Source organism: Manis pentadactyla, chromosome 3 (genome assembly GCF_030020395.1).
Source record: "Manis pentadactyla isolate mManPen7 chromosome 3, mManPen7.hap1, whole genome shotgun sequence".
In the NCBI taxonomy this organism is placed as follows: Eukaryota; Metazoa; Chordata; class Mammalia; order Pholidota; family Manidae; genus Manis; species Manis pentadactyla.
The window spans coordinates 89,988,645-90,009,298 of record NC_080021.1 but is presented as its reverse complement, the minus strand read 5'-3'; the positions used below and the strand labels follow the sequence as shown (position 1 = coordinate 90,009,298).

General features: G+C 42.2%; 1 protein-coding gene across 3 annotated transcripts in view; it reads right to left on the bottom strand.

Annotated features, from left to right (window-relative positions):
* Positions 1–20,654, bottom strand: part of WDR37 (WD repeat domain 37) — an 80,323-nt gene that overhangs the window by 17,975 nt on the left and 41,694 nt on the right. For 2 of the 3 annotated variants that reach the window (XM_036910749.2, XM_036910759.2), the window contains 5 exons: positions 19,017–19,088; positions 16,729–16,773; positions 15,165–15,241; positions 3,090–3,330; positions 1,663–1,804 (listed from right to left, as the gene is read on the bottom strand). In XM_036910749.2, coding sequence (XP_036766644.1) covers positions 1,663–1,804; positions 3,090–3,330; positions 15,165–15,241; positions 16,729–16,773; positions 19,017–19,088 — 577 coding nt within the window. The remainder of the gene's footprint in view (positions 1–1,662; positions 1,805–3,089; positions 3,331–15,164; positions 15,242–16,728; positions 16,774–19,016; positions 19,089–20,654) is intronic. The other variant, XM_057498105.1, reaches the window with a different exon arrangement.

Here is a 20,654-nt window from a genome sequence, read left to right as displayed (position 1 = left end):
ACTCACTTCTGCTTCCCTTTGCGACACAACCCCAGTCCTGCCGGGTTCTCTGCCCACTGTCCTCTATCCATGTCATGAAAAGTTCACAATGGCATAACAGGGGCACATCAAGATCCCAGCACCCTGCTCTCTACACACAGAACTCCCTCTTTAGCCCAGCTCTCTGGTCTGAGCAGAAGTCTCTTGGTCCAGTGTGGGAGAACAGCCAGTTAGAGAGAAGGCCCCTGGCATTTTACAATGGGGAAGGTACAGGTGAGTCAGGACACAGGTATGCATTAAACTTCTCAAAATAAAAAGCTTGGGAGAAAAGATGTGTACGCTCGGGAATGAGGATATATAGTGGGACTCTGGCTCGCCTTGAGTACCTGTGACCTTTAGTACCAGTGACAGATGGTTCTCTGGGCCGAGTGACCTTGCCCTAGAAGTAGATAAAAAGCAGCTGCTCATGGCCCACCCTCAGCCCTTCTGCTTTCCAGTGTGCATCACTCAGCACAGACTGGCTAGAAGTTGTCCACCCCACAGTCTTGAGCAGAACCAACAGGAGTGAGACCCACAAGAGGGTGGAGACATGGGGAAAACACATAAGGCTCTCAGTCCCCACTACCACCCTGTATAAACAACTGAGAATCAGCTATGGCTACCCCAGCTGGTAGAAGAAAGGCCTCTCTGATGTCATGATTAAATAATTTCCTGCACAGAAGCTCTAAGAATGCACTAAGATAGCCATGCATGATCTAACATCTCTGTACCCTAGATCCAAGACACCCCTGTTTCAATCTCAAGCTTCTTAAAAAAAACTTTGTCCTACTTTCCCTCTGAACACTGTATTATTTTTGAACATTAAGTCTAAAACTTAGTATGTAATGCTCAACACAGAAATTGACTGAGATTAGAGAACCCGGCACTGCAGAGCAAAACATGAGCAAGTACTCATCACTAGAAGGTGCTCCCTGGACACAGCAGCAGGCAGGGCTCCTCTGGAAAAGCAGAGGCTCAGATAGCAGGTACAGTGCCATGTGATAGGCAGGCACAGTCCAGAGGGGGTGGGGAGGGCAGCTCGGGGACAGGAGACAGGACACACACATGGTGCACTGGACAGAGGTCCTGCTCATGGGCTGGATGGGGCACAGTGGGGCAAGTCACTGGAAGGACGGCCACATAATTCATTGTGAAGGGTCAGACCAGGAGAAGAGCAAGTTGCCTGAGCTGCCAAACAGATGGCCAGGCAGAGGTACGCAGTCCAGAACAAGGTCAGTTTGTGTGTCTTCTCCCAGAACAGACCCTGCAAATATCTAATATCAAAACTGGATGAAAATGATCTCAATGAGAGGAATTAGGAATGGCTGTGAGGACACCAGGCAGACACTCTCAACAAATGACACCATGCCACCAACCCTGTATTATTTCCTGGTGCTCCCCCATCTTGCCCTATTCTGTTCCCATCCAATTTCTTGTGAGAACAGCAATGCCTTCTCTTTATCTTCTAAATTCTTTGAAATCTCAAAAAGGGAGCTAAATGTTTGGTGAAAGAGTATCCATTTTGAAAGACAGTGGAGTTGGAAATTACTACTGAAAATTAAGATAACAATTAAGTTTTAATATCCACCCTCAAAACTTTTTCCTAAATAGTTAAAAAGAAATCTCTAAACAACTATGACTCACTCCGTATGGCCCTGGAAAACATTCACGGAGTGGATGGAAGGGTCCCTGAAATCCCAAAGACGGAAAGTCGTGTCACGGGAGGAGGTCACCACGAGCCGCTGGGTGGGGTGTGTGCAACAGTGCGTTAGCTCCTGGTCATGCCCTACAACCAAAGACGACAAAAATGCAAGATCATCCACCTGCAGACACAGTTACAAAGAGGCTTTCTAGAAAAACACAAGAATCAATAAACAGTCTTCATGGCCTCCATTGCTAGTACACTCTACAAAAGTAAACGTAAAGAGTCACTTAACAACAGCACAGTGGCATCACAGTGCCACTGCTCCTCCCTCAGGAGTTGGAAGTCCTGCACTCACATTTAAAGGGAGCAGGGAAATGGGTATGAGAGTAATCCACTTCCTGATCCTAACAGAAGGTCTGGCAAGTCTCTTTAACTGGCCATGTGTTTGAAAATGCAATTCTTAATTCTTTACTTCCAGAATAACCTCTGATAATACACTACATGGAGCCCTCAGTAAAATGAGGGCTTCAACACTCAATGTGGTAATGCACTGACAAATATGTAAAAATATCAGTGGTGGGAAAAATTCTAAGATGACCTAGAGACCTGCGTGGGGCTATGCACACCCTTTGTGATACCTTCCCTTGAGTTTGGGCAGAACCTGCAAATGTAATGAGATGTCACTTGGGTACTCTTGGTACATTATAAGGCAAATGGATTTTGCAAATGCAAGCGAAGCCTCCAAATCAGGTGGCTTTGAGTTAATCAAAATAAAGATGTCCTAGGTGAGCCTGACCTAACCAGGTGGGCCCTTTAAAAGGGTCTAGATGGAGATGCTCTCCTGATGGCCTGGAAGAAAGCAGACAGCCATGTGGTGAAACACCTCTAGTGGCAGTCCCAAGGGACCTCAGGATGCTAAGAACAGTCCCCCAGCAGACAACTAACAAGAAAATGGAGACTTCAATCATACACACCTAAGGAATTGACTCCTTTCAACAACAGTAAGAGGACCCCAAGCCTCAGAAGAGATCACAGCCCCAGGCAACACCTTCATTTCACCTGTGAGACCCTGAGCAGAGAGCCAGTGAACATGTGCCTAGAATTCCTGACCCAGGGAAACCACGAGGTTATAAATCCATGTTTTTTGAAGGTACTAGGTTCATGGACATTTTGTTACAAAGCAATAGAAAACAAATATACCACCCACATTTCAAATATCTAGATATTACATGCTGTAATTTAATCCCCTAAAGGTCAGATAAAATTTAGCTACCAACAGTTCTTTTAGTTAGAAAGATCTCTGAAATCACTACCTGATTGCTAGGAGAACTAAAACCATTCAGGACAAGTAATTTACAAGGTAAGATGTAAACACATGCACATAAAGCCAAAGTAGACAAGTGGAAAACACAAAAATTTAGAGTACCTGTCAGAGAGTGAACAAGTTCTGACGTCTCCACATCATACAGATTCGCTGTTCTGTCCCAGGAGGCTGTCACTGCCTGCTTCCCCCCAACCAGCCAGTCAGCAGCTATGACTACGCCCTGGTGACTCTTAAGAGATGTTAGTGGCACCCGGATAGTAGGACAGTCACTGGACACGTCTCCATCTCCATCAGGCTCATCTTTATCAGAGCACTCTATTTCATCTTCACCACAGACCTGCTGCTGAAGGTGAGAGCAGAGAAAAAATTCACTGGGAATTTTGAGTCTTTTGTGTCATGACTACACAATCAGACTGTTATCATTTGTCTTTCTAGAACTTAATCATCATTAGGATCAATACCAGCACAGTATCTAGTACATAATTGGTGCTCAATAAATGTTTACTAACTTACTGATTATCTACTTGGCTAAAACCCAGGGTCAAATAGAAGAAAATTAGGCCACTGTGACATCAAACAAGTTACAGTCCATTTCCACAAACCAATAAAATGGCATATAAAATCATTTTCAACATTAAAGTTTTACCACATATTAGAATAAATAAATAAAACTAAACAGATACAATTGAAAGCCAGTAGTTTACCACATTAAAAAAAAGACATTTCAAATCTCAGGAACCTATTTAAGATATACTTAGAATTCTATTGCTATAATGATAGACATGAGAGTTCACTTTATTTTCCTACAATATCAAGTCTTTTGTCAAAAGCTAAAGATAAAATAAAAACATAATAGTCAGCCTAGGCTTCAGGTCTTCAGTTTATCTATTCATTCAACAAATATTTATTAGGTGCTTACACAGTGCCAGACTGGATGCCGATCACACAGCAGACAAGGGGAGAGACGACCTGTCAGACATGTACATAGGGAACAATGCACAGGCCAGGTAACTAGGGTTCTAGAGCCAGAGAAACTGACAAAGTCCCCGCCTCTCAGAACTTACACACTAGCAAGGAGGACTGACCATACACCTGGGCACATGCACTTGTGCACACACACACTAGCAGGGGAATATGCCATGTTTACACAAATACTAGTGTGATTAATATTTGTCACATGTATACACATACTATAGGGATTTGTGTCCCATGTACACACAGACTCAGGCAAGAATAAGCACTAAGGAGAAAAATAGAACAGGCTGAAGGGATGGACAGTCATGAGGGCTGCTCTCTTATACAGAATCATCACACAAACAAAACACTCTCTGCTATAGTAACATTTGAGTTGAGATATGAAGCACAGGAGTAAGGCTGCAAATATTCAAGGGAACAGCATTTCCAACAGGGCAACAGCAGGTGCAAAAGCCCTGAGAAGGGAGTAGACTAGTAGACTGAATGCTACACAAACAGCAAGATCGTGGGGCTGGTGAAATCAAGAGATGTCTCCTGGGGGTAGCTCATCTTAAACCTGGCAGACCATGAAAAGGACTTTGACTTTTACTCTGTGTGATGGAAAATCACCAGACAATTTTGAACAAGGAAGTAAGAAGTCTGTGTCATGCCTTAAAGGACCACTTTGCTCTGTGAATACACCACAGAGGAAAAACATGAAAGGGGTATCATGGGCTGAAATGTGTCCTTTCAAAATCCATATACTGATTCCTCAACCCCCAGTACTATGGAATATGACTTACACGGAGATGGGGCCATTAAAGGGGTAATTAAGGTAAAATGAGGTCATTAGGGTGGGCTCTAATCCTATAAGACTGGTGTCGTTCTAAGAGATCAGGACACTGACACATACAGAGGGACGACCATGTGAGGGCACATGGAGGAAGCAGCACCTACACGCCCAGGAAAAGGCCTTGGGAGAAACCAGTAGTGCAGACACCCCAATCTCGAACTTCCAGCCACCCAGGCTGAAAAAATGAATGGTGTTAAAGCCACCCCTCTGCAGCACTGTGTCACAGCAGGTGGAGCACACTGACAAAGGGGAAACTGGCAGGAGATGATCACAAAGTGAAGGTAAGAAAAGGCAGCCTAGACTCAGGTAGTAAAAGAAAGTCTGAGTTAGAATTCCCTTAGAGTAAAGCTTCAGGACATACTGTTTTCCAGATGGAGGATGATAAAAAATCATGGATAATTTAGAGGTGTTTGGTCTAAACAACAGGGTGAAGGATGGGTGATAGAGGCATTTCCTGAGATGGGGAACAAAACAGAAGGAGGAAGCAGCTTGGGGACCATCCAGAGTCCAGTTTAGACACATCAGTTTTGCACCATCTGTAAGACTCCCAAGTGGAGAGTGAGTGAGCAGTTAAAGAGGTCTACAGAGTCTGTAGATAGAGTCGGGAATGGAATACAGTTTGGGAGTGAGCAGCAAGGGATGGTCTCAGATTAGCTAGAGACTCATGTGAGAGGGAAACAGGTGGAAGGACAGGCAGGAGGTGGCCCACACAAGGTGGGAACTGTGTGCTGGAGAGAGGACCATAGTCCTTAACACGAGTAAGGAACCCAGGAATGCTAAAGTGTCTGTTGGATGGGCAACACAGAGGAGACTCTGCTGAGTGAGGCCACCAGCTAAAGCAGAACAGAGCTGACCCAAGAAGAGTATGTGGAGGGAGCAGGACCAGGGTCTGTGTAAGGAAACCAGAAACATGAGGTCCCAGACAGGCTGTGTGGTAGAATGCTTGTATAGTTTCAGGATGGATGCCACTGCACCAGACAGCAAGGAGGGAGGTGGGAATCTGCAGAGAGGAGAGTGTAAGGAAGTCACCCGGGAGTGTCCCAGACCAGAGCACTCAGTCAGATACAGGAGAGGACAAAGGAAGAGCAGATGGAACCAGAGGTGGGATTTCTCCAGAGAGGACTCACAGTCTAGTGAGAAAGTTAACATAACACAATGATACAGTTATCTATTCCAAATTGCACTCAACTCTATTAAACGAAAGTACTGGATGCTCTGAGAGTCACGCTGGCGGTGTGCAACAGAGTGGTGTCTGCAGGACGAGGAGGGCTCTGGGAGCATGAGGCAGTCTAAAGGAAGAAAGGGCCAAGCAGGGGCCCCAGTGGGAGGAGAAGGCAGCGAGTTCAAGGCAGTAAGAGTATCCTGTTTGGGCTGGGGTCGGAACAGTGACAAACAGGCTGGAGGGTCAGCAAAGGGCTCATTTAGGTGACAGGTGCAACTCTTGACAGGCCACTCCTGACATCATACAGAGAAGACAGTCCTGAGACAGGGAGACTAGTCAGGAAACTAGTTAGTGACCTGGACTAGAGATGATACCACTGAAGGGTTAACAGCACCCTCCCCTCCACATGAGGATCTCTGCCCCCAGGAGGATAACCTGCTCAAGTGAAAGGACCTCTGACTGTACACCACATCTGGTAAAGGAGCAATCCATTTGCTATCAATTCTTGGGCTGTCGCAGCTCAGAACTTTCCTTCAGGTGACACTGGTTCCCAAGGCCCAGGCTTTTCAGTGCCCCTAGAGACTCCTGAAGTCCCCCTTTATTTCTGCTGCCCCTGGGTGGCCAGGGGGTTCTGGATGGCTCTGTGGGCAGGTACAGAAGAGGGCCACTGGGTGGGGCCATGGCTCCCATTCTCCCTCCGCCCACAAGGTGCCCGGCAGAGACCTCTTGGTGGGTGTTACAGAAGGGGTGTCTCAGAGAGAGAGAGAGAGAGAGAGAGAGAGAGAGAATTATTCAGGAACTGGCTTCAGCAAAATGTCATGGATTAGATGGAAATGGAGGAAGGGAGCCTGAAAGAAGGGATGTATCAGACATAATCCCAAACATCCTGACAGCTTTGTTTGCTGTCACACACCAAACCTATAGCAGTGAATCTAACAGGCTATTCACTATGCATTTTAAAGGAAGGAAGAGACAAGTGGACAAGGAATGAGTAGTTTCCTCAGAGGTGGAAGCTGGCCAAGGCTGGGGGAGTCCATGTGTGTGGTCTTGAAACAGTCCAGTGAGGAGACCTCAGGTGCCAGAACAGAGGCCAGAGTGCAGAAGAGCAGCCTAGAGCTCCCATTTCAAAAGCCCTAGTTATCAGGATCCATGTTGAACAAAGTCAGAACATTCACAGAAGTCATTTTTCCAAACTACACAAGGAATTGAGATATTTTAAAATGTTAATCATATTAAAGAATAATTATCAGATATTCTAACCCTAATGTGGCAAAGGGGAGAGGTGAAAGTGTGGGAACTGTTTACGCCCTTCTGCAAACTTCTTGGGCATGATCTATTTAAACTTCAGTCATTTTTGATGCCAGCAACATTTGAACAGAATGCCCAAGAATTGCCAAATTTAACACTGACTACATATGCCCTGAGTACCAGCACTCCACAGAATCAACAAATCACTGACTCAGGGGTTCCAATGTAGGAAAGGTCAAAGGAAATCACAAGGTAACCTGTTTTGATTTTCACATTTTAACTCCTCTAAAATGAATTGCTCAGTATCATACAACTAGTGTGACACAGTGATTTAACAGGTTATCTAAAAGGTTTTACAGTACACCACACAAATATTTCTTTATAACATAGTGGATGTCAAGTAAAACTCCCTGTTACAAATTAAAAAGAGAAAACCTCTGCCATAAGCTACACCGTTTCAAAATGAACAAGATCTTCACAGATTAGTTTATTTTAAAATACAGAAGGAGCCTCTAAGTAAACCTGAGCCAAAACTGGCTGGCAAAAACTTCAGAAAACAAAGGGCTTTTGCTCAAAGAGCACCATGTGCTCTGGGCAGTAACCACTGAGGCGCCCGCACTCTGCACAAGGAAGGAGTGAGCTCTCCCCTCCCAGTGGAGCTGTAGAAACAGTCCATGCATGATGATGCAGGCCTATTTCTCATTAAGACTGGGCTTCCCCTGGCTACCCCAAATCCTCAGGCAGCAACTATTAAAGCATGGAAAGTCCCTTTGTCTAACAAACCAAAATCGTAAACAAGAAAGTAAATTTACTATAATAAATAGACTTAAATTCTTTTTAATGTATACTGTATATGATTTTTCCCTCTCATAAAACTGGTGTTTTAAATTTTATTTCTGGGGGAAAAAAGCCCATACATAAACTCATTTTCTGAGCTTCCTGACCTTTAATCTTCACCTTATTTCCCTGCCCTCTGCTCCATCAGCATTCACCACCTGCTTCTTGAAATGCACACCTTAAATACAGCATGGAAGAAATGGTTTCATAATTCCACAAAGGAAAAAACTTTGTTAAAATAAAATGGATAAGCCTAAGGGAGGAGCCAAGATGGTGGCGTGAGTAGAGCAGTGGAAATCTCCTCTGAAAACCATATGTATTTTTGAAAATACAACAAACACAACTATCCCAAAAAGAGAGACCAGAAGATAAAGGACAACAGCCAGTCTACATCTTCAACTGCAAGAACCCAGCGCCTCACGAAGGGGGTAAGATACAAGCCGCGGCCCAGCAGGACCCGAGCGCCACTCACCCCAGCTCCCGGTGGGAGGAGAGGAGTCGGAGCGGGAGGGAGTGGGAGCCCAGGACTGCTAAATACCCAGTCCTAGCCATCCGCACCGGGAGCGCAGACACACAGTGCATGGGGTGCTGGATACTAGGGAAACGTAACAGTAAAATCTGCGAAGGGGTCCCCGCAGCCAGCGCCTCTGGACCAAAGAAAAGAGAGTGCTTTTTGAAAGTCTTAAAGGGACAGGGACTCCACCACTGGACAGAAGCGTCTCAGGACACTCAGCTCAGCAGCTGGGAATCCTGGGGAACACCAGGCACCCTAACCCATGGGCGGCAGCACAGCTCTGACGCCCCTCACGGCAATACACAGCCTCCCACCCATTCCCCCTCCAACATGGCTCCGCCATAGCAGAGCAGCAGACTGAGAGCGGCCAAGCCCAAAGCAACCATGGAGCTTAATCCACAGAGGTCTGGCAAGAATCAGAGACCCCAACTGCATGCAGGTGCCTAGCACAAACCGCTAGGGGTCTCCGTTCTCCCAGGAGAGTAAGGCCATAAACTAGCAAGAAGGGACATTCTCCCAGCCGACACATGCGCCAGCTCCCCACAACTACCCCCATCACTATGAAAAGTCAGAAGAATTTCATCCAGACCAAAATCACAGAGACAACCTCTGAGAAGGAGCTTGGAGAGACAGACATAACCAATCTCCCTGAAAAAGAATTCAAAATAAAGTTCATAACCATGCTGATGGAGCTGCAGAGAAAAATGCAAGAGTTAACAGACAAAGTAGGGAAGGAGAATACAGAAATAAAACAATGTTTGGAAGGATTTAAAAGCAGAATGGATGAGATACAGGAGGCCACTGATGGAACAGAAACCAGAGAAGAAGAATGCACAGAAGCTGACGCAGAGAGAGATAAAAGGATCTCCAGGAATGAAACAATATTAAGAGAACTGTGTGACCAACCCAAAAGGAAAAATATCTGCATTATAGGGGTACCAGAAGAAGAAGAAGAGAGAAAAAGGGATAGAAAGTGTCTTTGAAGAAATAATTGCTGAAAATTTCCCCAAACTGGGAGAGGAAATACTTGCTCAGACCACAGAAGTACACAGAACTTCCAACACAAGGGACCCAAGGAAGACAACACCAAGACATAAAATAATTAAAATGGCAAAGATCAAGGACAAGGACAGAGTTTTAAAGGCAGCTAGAGAGAGGAAAAAGGTCACCTACAAAGGAAAACCCAGCAGGCTATCATCAAACTTCTCAAGAGAAACCTTACAGGCCAGAAGAGAATGGCATGATATATTTAATGCAATGAAACAGAAGAGCCTTGAACCAAGAATACTATATCAGGCAGGATTATCATCTAAATATGAAGGAGAGATGAAACAATTCCCAGACAAGCAAAAGTTGAAGGAATTTGCCTCCCACAAACCACCTCTACAGGGTATTTTAGAGGGACTGCTCTAGATGGAAGCACTCCTAAGAATAAATAGATGTCACCAGAGAAAATAAAATCACAACAAAGAAAGCAGACCAACCAAATACTAACTAAAGGCAAAAAATAAAATCAATAGCCACAAAAGCAGTCAAAGGAAACACAAAAGAGCACAGAATAAAACATCCAACATATAAAGAATGGAGGAGGAGGAATAAGAAGGGAGAGAAATAAAGAACCATCAGACAATGTTTATAATAGCTCAATAAATGAGTTAAGTCAGACAGTAAGACACTAAAGAAGCTACCCTTGAACTTTTGGTAACCACGAATCCAAAGCCTGCAATGGCAATAAGTACATATCTTTCAATAATCACCCTAAATGTAAATGGACTGAATGCACCAATCAAAAGACACACAATAACAGAATGGATAAAAAAGCAAGACCCATCTCTTTGCTGCTTACAAGAAACTCACCTCAAACTCAAAGACATGCACAGACTAAAAGTCAAGGGATGGAAAAAGATATTTCATGCAAACAACAAGGAGAAAAAAGCAGGTGTGGCAGTACTAGCATCAGACAAAATAGACTTCAAAACAAAGAAAGTCACAAGAGATAAAGAAGGACATTACATTAATGATAAAGGGGTCAGTCCAACAAGAGGATATAACCATTATAAATACATATTCACCCAACAAAGGAGCACCAGCATATGTGAAACAAATACTGACAGAATTAAAGGAGGAAATAGAATACAATACACTCATTTTAGGAAACCCCAATACACCACTCACTCCAAAGGATAGATCCACCAGACAGAAAATAAGTAAGGACACAGAGGCACTGAACAACACACTAGAACAGATGGACCTAATACACATCTACAGAACTCTACATCCAAAAGCAACAGGATACACATTCTTCTCAAGTGCACATGGAACATTCTCCAGAATAGACCACATACTAGGCCACAATAAGAGCCTCAGTAAATTAAAAAACATTGAAATTCTACCAACCAACTTTTCAGACCACAAAGGTATAAAACTAGAAATAAATTGTACAAAGAAAGTAAAAGGCTCCCAAACACATGGGGGCTTAACAACATGCTCCTAAATAATTAATGGGTCAATGACCAAATTAAAATAGAGATCAAGCAATATATGGAACAAATGACAACAACAACACAAAGCCCCAACTTCTGTGGGATGCAGTGAAAGCAGTTTTAAGAGGAAAGTATATAGCAATCCAGGCATATTTTAAGAAGGAAGAACAATCCCAAATGAATAGTCTAACATCACAATTATCAAAATTGGAAAAAGAAGAACAAATGAGGCCTAAAGTCCGCAGAAGGAGAGACATAATAAAGATCAGATAAGAAATAAATAAAATTGAGAAGAATAAAACAATAGAAAAAATCAGTGAAACCAAGAGCTGGCTCTTGGAGAAAATAAACAAAATAGATAAGCCTCTAGCCAGACTTATTAAGAGAAAAAGAGAATCAACACACAACAACAGAATCAGAAACGAGGAAGGAAAAATCACCACGGACCCCACAGAAATACAAAGAATTATTAGAGAATACTATGAAAACCTATATGCTAACAAGCTGGAAAACCTAGAAGAAATGGACAATTTCCTAGAAAAATACAACCTTCCAAAACTGACCAAGGAAGAAACAGAAAATCTAAACAGACCAATTACCAGCAAAGAAATGGAATAGGTAATCAAAAAACTACCCAAGAGCAAAACACCCGGGCCAGATGGATTTACCACAAGGTTTTATCAGACATACAGAGAAGATATAATACCCATTCTCCTTAAAGTTTACCAAAAAACAGAAGAGGAGGGAATACTCCCAAACTCATTGTATGAAGCCAACATCACCCTAATACCAAAACCAGGCAAAGACCACACCAAGAAAGAAAATTACAGACCAGTATCACTGATTAACATAGATGCAAAAATACTCAACAAAATATTAGCAAACCGAATTCAAAAATACATCAAAAGGATCATACACCCTGACCAAGTGGGATTCATCCCAGGGATGCAAGGATGGTAGAACATTCGAAAATCCATCAACATCATCCACCAGCACAACAATAAAAAGAAGGACAGAAACCACATGATCATCTCCACAGATGCTGAAAAAGCACTCGACAAAATTCAACATACATTCATGATAAAAACTCTCAACAAAATGGGCAAAGAGGGCAAGTACAACGTAATAAAGGCCATATATGTTTAAACCCACAACCAACATCATACTGAACAGTGAGAAGCTGAAAGCTTTTGCTCTAAGATCAGGTACAAGATCAGGATGTCCACTCTTCTCCCCAGTGTTATTCAACATAGTACTGGAGGTCCTAGCCACGGCAGTTAGACAAAACAAAGAAATACAAGGAATCCAGACTGGTAAAGAAGAAGTTAAACTGTCACTACTTGCAGATGACATGATATTGTACATAAAAAACCCTAAAGACTCCACTCCAAAACTACTAGAACTGATATCGGAATACAGCAAAGTTGCAGGATACAAAATTAACACACAGAAATCTGTGGCTTTCCTATCTATACACTAACAATGAACTAATAGAAAGAGAAATCAGGAAAACAATTCCACTCACAACTGCATCAAAAAGAATAAAATACCTAGGAATAAACCTAACCAAGGAAGTGAAAGATCTATACCTTGAAAACTGTAAGACACTCTTAAGAGAAATTAAAGAGGACACTAACAAATGGAAACTCATCCCATGCTCTTGGCTAGGAAGAATTAATATCATCAAAATGGCCATCCTGCCAAAAGCAATATACAGATTTGATGCAATCCCTATCAAAATACCAACAGCATTCTTCAACGAACTGGAACAAATAATTCAAAAATTCATATGGAACCACCAAAGACCCCAAATAGCCAAAGCAATCCTGAGAAGGAAGAATAAAGTGGGGGGGATTTCGCTCCCCAACTTCAAGCTCTACTACAAAGCCACAGTAATCAAGACAATTTGGTACTGGCACAAGAACAGAGCCACAGACCAGTGGAACAGAATAGAGAGTCCAGACATTAACCAAAACATATATGGTCAATTAATATTCGATAAAGGAGCCATGGACATACAATGGGGACATGACAGTCTCTTCAACAGATGGTGCTGGCAGAACTGGACAGCTACATGTAAGAGAATGAAACTGGATCACTGTCTAACCCCATACACAAAAGTAAATTCAAAATGGATCAAAGACCTGAATGTAAGTCATGAAACCATAAAACTCTTAGAAAAAAACATAGGCAAAAATCTCATGGACGTAAACATGAGTGACTTCTTCATGAACATATCTCCCTGGGCAAGGGAAACAAAAGCAAAAATGAACAAGTGGGACTACATCAAGCTAAAAAGCTTCTGTACGGCAAAGGACACCACCAATAGAACAAAAAGGCATCCTACAGTATGGGAGAATATATTCATAAATGACAGATCTGATAAAGGGCTGACACCCAAAATATATAAAGAACCCACGCACCTCAACAAACAAAAAGCAAATAGTCCAATCAAAAAATGGCCAGAGGAACTGAACAGTTTTCCAAAGAAGAAATTCAGATGGCCAACAGACACATAAAAAGATGCTCCACATCACTAGTCATCAGAGAAATGCAAATTAAAACCACAATGAGATATCACCTCACACCAGTTAGGATGGCTGCCATCCAAAAGACAAATAACAACAAATGTTGGTGAGGATGTGGAGAAAGGAGAACCCTCCTACACTGCTGGTGGGAATGTAAGTTAGTTCAACCATTGTGGAAAGCAGTATGGAGGTTCCTCAAAAAACTAAAAAATAGAAATACCATTTGTCCCAGGAATTTCACTCCTAGGAATTTACCCTAAGAATGCAGCAGCTCAGTTTGAAAAAGACATATGCACCCCTATATTTATCGCAGCACTATTCACAATAGCCAAGAAATGGAAGCAACCTAAGTGTCCATCAGTAGATGAATGAATAAAGAAGATGTGGTACATATACACAATGGAATATTATTCAGCCACAAAAAGTAAACAAATTCTACCATTTGCAACAACATGGATGGAGCTAGAAGGTATTGTGCTTAGTGAAATAAGCCAGGCAGAGAAAGACAAGTACCAAATGATTTCACTCATCTGTGGAGTATAAGAACAAAGAAAAACTGAAGGAGCAAAACAGCAGAAGACTCACAGAATCCAAGAATGGACTAACAGTTACCAAAGGGAAAGGGACCAGGGAGGAGGGGTGGGAAGGGAGGGATAAGGGGGCGGGGGGGAAAAAAGGGGGACATTATGATTAGCATGTATAATGTGGTGGGTGGCACGGGGAGGGCTGTACAACACAGAGAAGACAAGTAGTGATTCTACAACATCTTACTATGCTGATGGACAGTGACTGTAATGGCGTATGTGGGGGGACTTGGTGATGGGGGGAGTCTAGTAAACATAATGTTACTCATGTAATTACAGATTAATGATACCAAAATGAAAAATAAAAATAAAATGTTTATAAAAGAGAAAAAGTGAAGGCATACTCAAAAGCAGAAATATCAAAACCAGAAGATGACCATCATCCTCTCAAAAAATTATAGCCAGAACATAAACTGATTGATATGCTTTATGTCATATGATAAACAGTCTAAAATCAAATACATAAAATATTAATAAAACCTAATCATAAAATTTAAAAGAATCACAAATGTTTCGTATTTGTACAAATGAATTAAACACATGTGTACATGAAAGTTCATTTCAGTGGGCCCTGGTCTGCTCAGGCTGCCAAAACAAACCCCTCATGCCTGGGTGGCCATGCCCACGGTGGGACAGGTTTGCTTTCTGTAAGGACTATCTTTCTTGCTGGCTTGCAGATGGCCACCTTCTTATGTGTACTCACATGGCCTCTCCTAAGTAGGCACAAGTAGAGAAAGTATGCAAGGGCTGTCAGATGTCCCTTCTTATAAGGATATTAATCCTACAGCATCAGAGTTCCACCCTCAGGACCTCATTTAACCTTAATTTCTTCCTCAGAGGCCCTGCCAATATGGCCAATTGGGGCATAGGACTTCAACCTATGAATTTGTGGGGGACACAAATATTCAGTCCATAAGATATTATAAATTAACCCTAAAATCTGCCAAAGTCCAGAACCTCACCAACAATACATACCCCTAGCACGTGTTCAAGGTAAGTGAATGTGTTACTTACACTAGTGTCAGCAACGGGCTGCGGTGTCGGCAGCTGAATCGCATATCTCCAAATGTGAGCGGTCTGATCTCCAGAAGCTGAAGAGAGAAATTGAGGGGAAATTACCCAACATGCACACCATGTGTAAAATGTGCTTTCTGCTATACTCTGGCTAAGCAAGATTTTTTTTTAACCTAGTGGTCATTAGTGAATACACTTTACTTAAAAAGCTAAATATGGGAGACTGCATAATGCTACTGACAATAAAATTAACTGTGCAAAACTAAGACAATGGTCAGTTATAAAAACATCCCCCTTTCACTTTAGGGTAGAAAGCTGAAGGGTGAGAGAATATTTACAAAGAGTGGACTGCATTCCCTATCTCAGTAACTGGAAGCCCACTTAGGGTATAACCCATAACTTCTCATGATGTCAACTTGATCTCTCTTCACATCAGCATGGCATCCACACCCTTCTGTTGCCACTGTAGCCAGTACTCTCCCTGCCTGTCACCATCAGAGTCATGTCTTGATTTCCTTCCCTCCTTTCTTGCCTCTGTCTCCCTCCGTCTTCCCTCTTCCCAACTCCCAATTTAGTAAGGTTGAAATGAGTCACCTACTTTATTTACTCCCCAGATGTCTACTCAGGTATTAACTAGCTACTGTATGCAGGGGGCCTGTGAAAACAGGACGCTCAAATGACCTTCCCACCAGGTTGTGTTAAGAGCAGCCTTTTAAGTCTTCCTTTTGTCCTCTTCCCTGGGGTTGGCCAGATCCAGCCCCCAGGGCGAATACAGGCAGCACCATTCTGCACACAGCCCTGCCCACTCTGCACCAGGCTGGCCGCTGCTGCTTCAGAACTACCCAGGGCTGTGTAGTCTTGGCCCTCAGAGACACAAGCACTTACTTCTGGTCTTCCACAGGAAAGCTTGCTCACCTCTGCATTATCCAAGCATTTATCCCCCAGCATTACTATCAGTGTCCCCAAAACACCTCAGACATCTCCAGGTATTAGGCCATCTAACAGGGAAATTCCTCAGTGCAACAATGCAGCTGTTCTTAAAATTACTAGATAAAATTACTAGGCAAAAATCTCTTGGACATAAACATGAGCAACTTCTTCATGAAGTTAAACCCAAGCTTCCACAGGTCAGGAGAACCACCTCAAAAGGAATAAAATCACTGGCTCTGAAGATTGCCATGCTTTGGAACTACCAATTTTCTCATTTATTTCAAATGACCAGATTAGGAATTTGGCAGGAATGAAGGGCTTTAGAGAACTGAGTTACAGCCTGTGGACAATTGCTGCGGTGTGGGCAGGCAACACAGGTGAGGGAGTGGCTCATTAAAAAGGCCCCAAGAAAATCAAGAGTAGGTTTTAATCTCATGATTAAGTCAAGCTCATCTATCTGTAACCCACTTTTGGTTAAAAGAGTGCCACTCAATGTCCTCTTCTTTACTCCTCATCTAACTCATAAAACATCTGGTAAGAACTGTCTGACTTTTGTAAAAGGCACTGATGAGAAAGGAATGGTTACAGATCCTTATCAATAACTCAGTTCAACAAAGAAAGAAAATCAACATACCAGTGAGAGCCAACTGCTCTGATGGGTGAAATTTTATAGAATTTACTGCAAAACAAAAATATTTAAAAAACAGGTTTAAAATAAAGATACATCGATATTTATTAAAGCTAGAGCATGTATTGCAAAGTTAAACTTAAACGCAGGGCGTTCACATGGGGTTTTCATATATAATACCAGATCGTAAAATTAAAATCACTAGGCAAAAAAAGGATACATGAATAAAGGGAGTGAGAGAATCCCCACATCTGAGCCACCTGATAGAAGATGGGACCACAAGGTGAGTGGGCCAGAACACCAGATTGAAAGACTGAAGAAACTCACCATGGAAAATGGAAACAGAAATAAAGTTACACAACAGAAAAAAGGAGAAACAATACCAGGCACTTTAGGAGATAAGATCAAAAGCCTAGAAACCAAGAACAAATGGGACAGACAAGCAATCCCACACTGAGTATAAAAGAATGGCAATACCACTCCACACACACTGGAATGGCTTAAATTAAGTGGCATCCTAATACCAGTTGCAGGAGAGAATCCGGAGCAGCAGGGAACTCCCCTACACTGCCGGTGAGTGGACAGCAAAGCAGTGGAAGCAAGCACTTTAGAAATGGGATCTCTGCCACTGCTGAACATCCTACATCATCCTGTCTCAATATGTGCACCAAAGAGAATGACGGCACATGTGCACAAGTGAACACCAAAGGCACGACCAGGAACCACACACTTACATCTGTGATAGCCCAAAACCCAAAGTACCCAAATACACTGCAGACCCCTATGCGCTGCAGAGACACAACTATCACCAACGACCTTCCCGAATGACCCAACCCTACAGTCTAGACCCCAGTCCTGGAGGTGGCCACACAGGTCTCATCACCTTATAAACATGCAAGCTGACTGGTGCCCTTCTCAGCGTTTGTGTCACACTGCCACAAATAGCCATAGCATGAGAGCAGGAACAGCAGTCCTAGGCCCAGTGAGGGCTCAGGGCAGCCTGGGGCTGAACAGGAGTTCACGGCAAGTGGTCAGGAGCCTCCCACCCCCTCACCCTAGCACAGGCAGGCTAATGACAAGACGAATTAGCAAGGTCAGAAAAGATTCTGCACAATGCTGTGATAAAAAGGAACTTCCATAGAACAAGAAAGCACTCTAGGAAATTAAAACAATGACAGCATGAAATTCTTTTTCAGTGAAAGGCTGAAGGATAACATTCAGGAAATCTCCTAGAAATAAAGAAAAAATATGGTAGAAAATGAAAGAGAAGATAATAAAATAAGAGGAACACCACAGGAATTCAAACAGCTTGACAGGAATTCCAAAACACACGACTATGTCCCAGAACTCAATGACACAGATTTCTAGTCCCAAAGGTCCCACTCAATGTCCAACACATTTTTTAAAAAGGCCTACAGAAAAAAATCCTAAAAGCTTCAAGAAAAAAAATCCTATTGCCTATGAAAGAACAAGATTCAAAACAATATTCAACTTTTAATATCAATCCTGGAAGCTATTTTAAAAAATAGGACAATAGAGCACTGCCTTCAAATTTTTGAAAGTATTTCCATACAGAAAGCCATTCTCAGACACAGTATCAATCAACTGTATAGGTAAAACATATTTTCAAGCACTTAAGGTCTCAAAATTTTCTTCTAAAACACCTTTTGTAAAGAAGCTGTTTTCCCTAAAGCACAGGTTTTGGAAGAGAGTGGTGCTAACAGGAGAGAGGGGGAAAGAAAGCCGAGGAGGAGACAGAAGGCAGGCACATGAGAACTGGAACCACACCCATCCATGGGAGTCAACTCAGGAAGGGGCAAGGGGCAGCAAAGGGACACAGGCCTGTGGAGTGTGGCTGGCACTTGTCAGGCAGAGCAAATGGATGGGTCAGGGAGGCACAAACAGAGCCACAGGAAAACACTGCTCGTTCTCTTCTCTTCAGAGAAATCACCCCTGGGCATCACCTGCAACAAGGCGCTCAGGGGGACAGCACTCTGCCCCGGGCCAGAACAAACACAGAACATCACCACATGGGGAGAGTGAACCTCAGAAATGAATACATACTCTTTGACAAATGTATACATTTCAGTTCCAAAATGCTCTAGTGTGGCTTTCCAGGCAACATTAAATAAAACACAGGTTAACTCTCATTTACTGGTATGTTATTTAGGAGAGCCAAACTTTCCCTTTATGAAGCTCACATAGCTAGAGGCACAACAACTATCTGCCCAACTGTCCTGTCAGGCAACTCAGCACACCTCCTGTCAAGATACAGATGACATGGTAAAGCTCACCTGATCCCACATGGCCTGTGTACTTGACAAGGCACTTCCCTGCCTCTATGCTCCACAGCAAAGCCGTGTGATCTGCAAGATCAAAAAACAGGAGTAACTGAGCCATCACCAATGTTTTTAACAAAGAGTTAACATAAATACTCTAAAAATGAGAAGTTACATTAAAAATAATCTTACAACTATACACAACTCTGCAATTCAAATGATCCAACAAAATGTTTCCAGGAAGTGGGTGACTTGCCCAAGGTCACAGAACTGGCAAAGGGACCATGGACTTGATTCCCTAGCTTGCTGTCAACACTGGCTGCACCCCACCTGAGACTTAAATACAGAGGTCATTTACATATCAATTCATTATTTTGTTGAAATATTAACACTTCAAAACACCATGCACCATTCAAATGTAAATAGAATTCAAATCCAGTTGTAAATTATTTGAGGTAACAACTGTTCCTTTGTACCTTTCCTCTTATGGGCATAAGATAAAAAAGTTAACCTAATAGGAAAATCTGAAAAATGAATGCCAATTATCCAAATGAGATTTTCAGAAATGTCAAAATAGGACTGTAATTGATATTTTTATTATTTATTTTTTTAATTTAAATTTAATATTTAATAATTTAATGTTGTATGGTAAACAAGTAAATATCTTGAAAACACATAAATCACTCAACAAAATATTTAAAACATTAAATTAAAATTAAATTTAAAATTAAATATTTAAAACATTAAAAGAAACAACATAATTTATTAGTTATTCTTTCTTTTTCACTGTAATTTTCAAAACAATCTGCAGTGCTCATGTACGAACACAGTTTTGTTTGTTTTTTAGTATCATTAATCTACAATTACATGAGGAACATTATGTTTACTAAACTCCCCCCATCACCAAGTCACCCCCACATATCCCATTACAGTCACTGTTCATCAGTGTACTGAGATGCTGTAGAATCACTACTTGTCTTCTCTGTGTTACACAGCCCTCCCCATGACCCCTTCATTATACATGCTAATCATAATCCCCCCTTTCTTCTTCCCCCCCTTATCCCTCCCTTCCCATCCATCCCCCACAGTCCCTTTCCTTTTCGTAACTGTTAGTCCATTCTTGGGTTCTGTGATTCTGCTGCTGTTTTTGCTGCTTCAGCTTTTTTCTTTGTTCTTTTTTTCTTTTAAGTTTATATTATTTTATATTTATTTGCATATTTGTGTATAGTAAAATTCATATATGACAATATATACACACATCATTTATACATTACATATTTATATATTATTTATATATCTGTAACTATACTCAGAATCAATGTCACATCCCATAGGCTGGGGCTTGGTGATGATGTGTGCTTGCACTGCTGTAGGCTGGCTCATATTGGAGTCTGGATCCAACCAGACCCCCAGAGGCTCCTGTGAGCTTGGGGTGTGTACATGTGGGAAGGGCCAGGAACTAGGGAGAAATGATGAAAGCAGTAGTTCTGAACTTCTGATTATTGAATAAATCATGCAGTGTCAGGTAACTGCACAGGTGTCACATGCCAGGGTCTCAAGAAGAATTGCCTCATTACTTCCCAATAAGTGTAAGAATTACTTTTATGAAAATCTCAGAAAAAGATTATGCTCATGAAAAATATATTCTTTTTT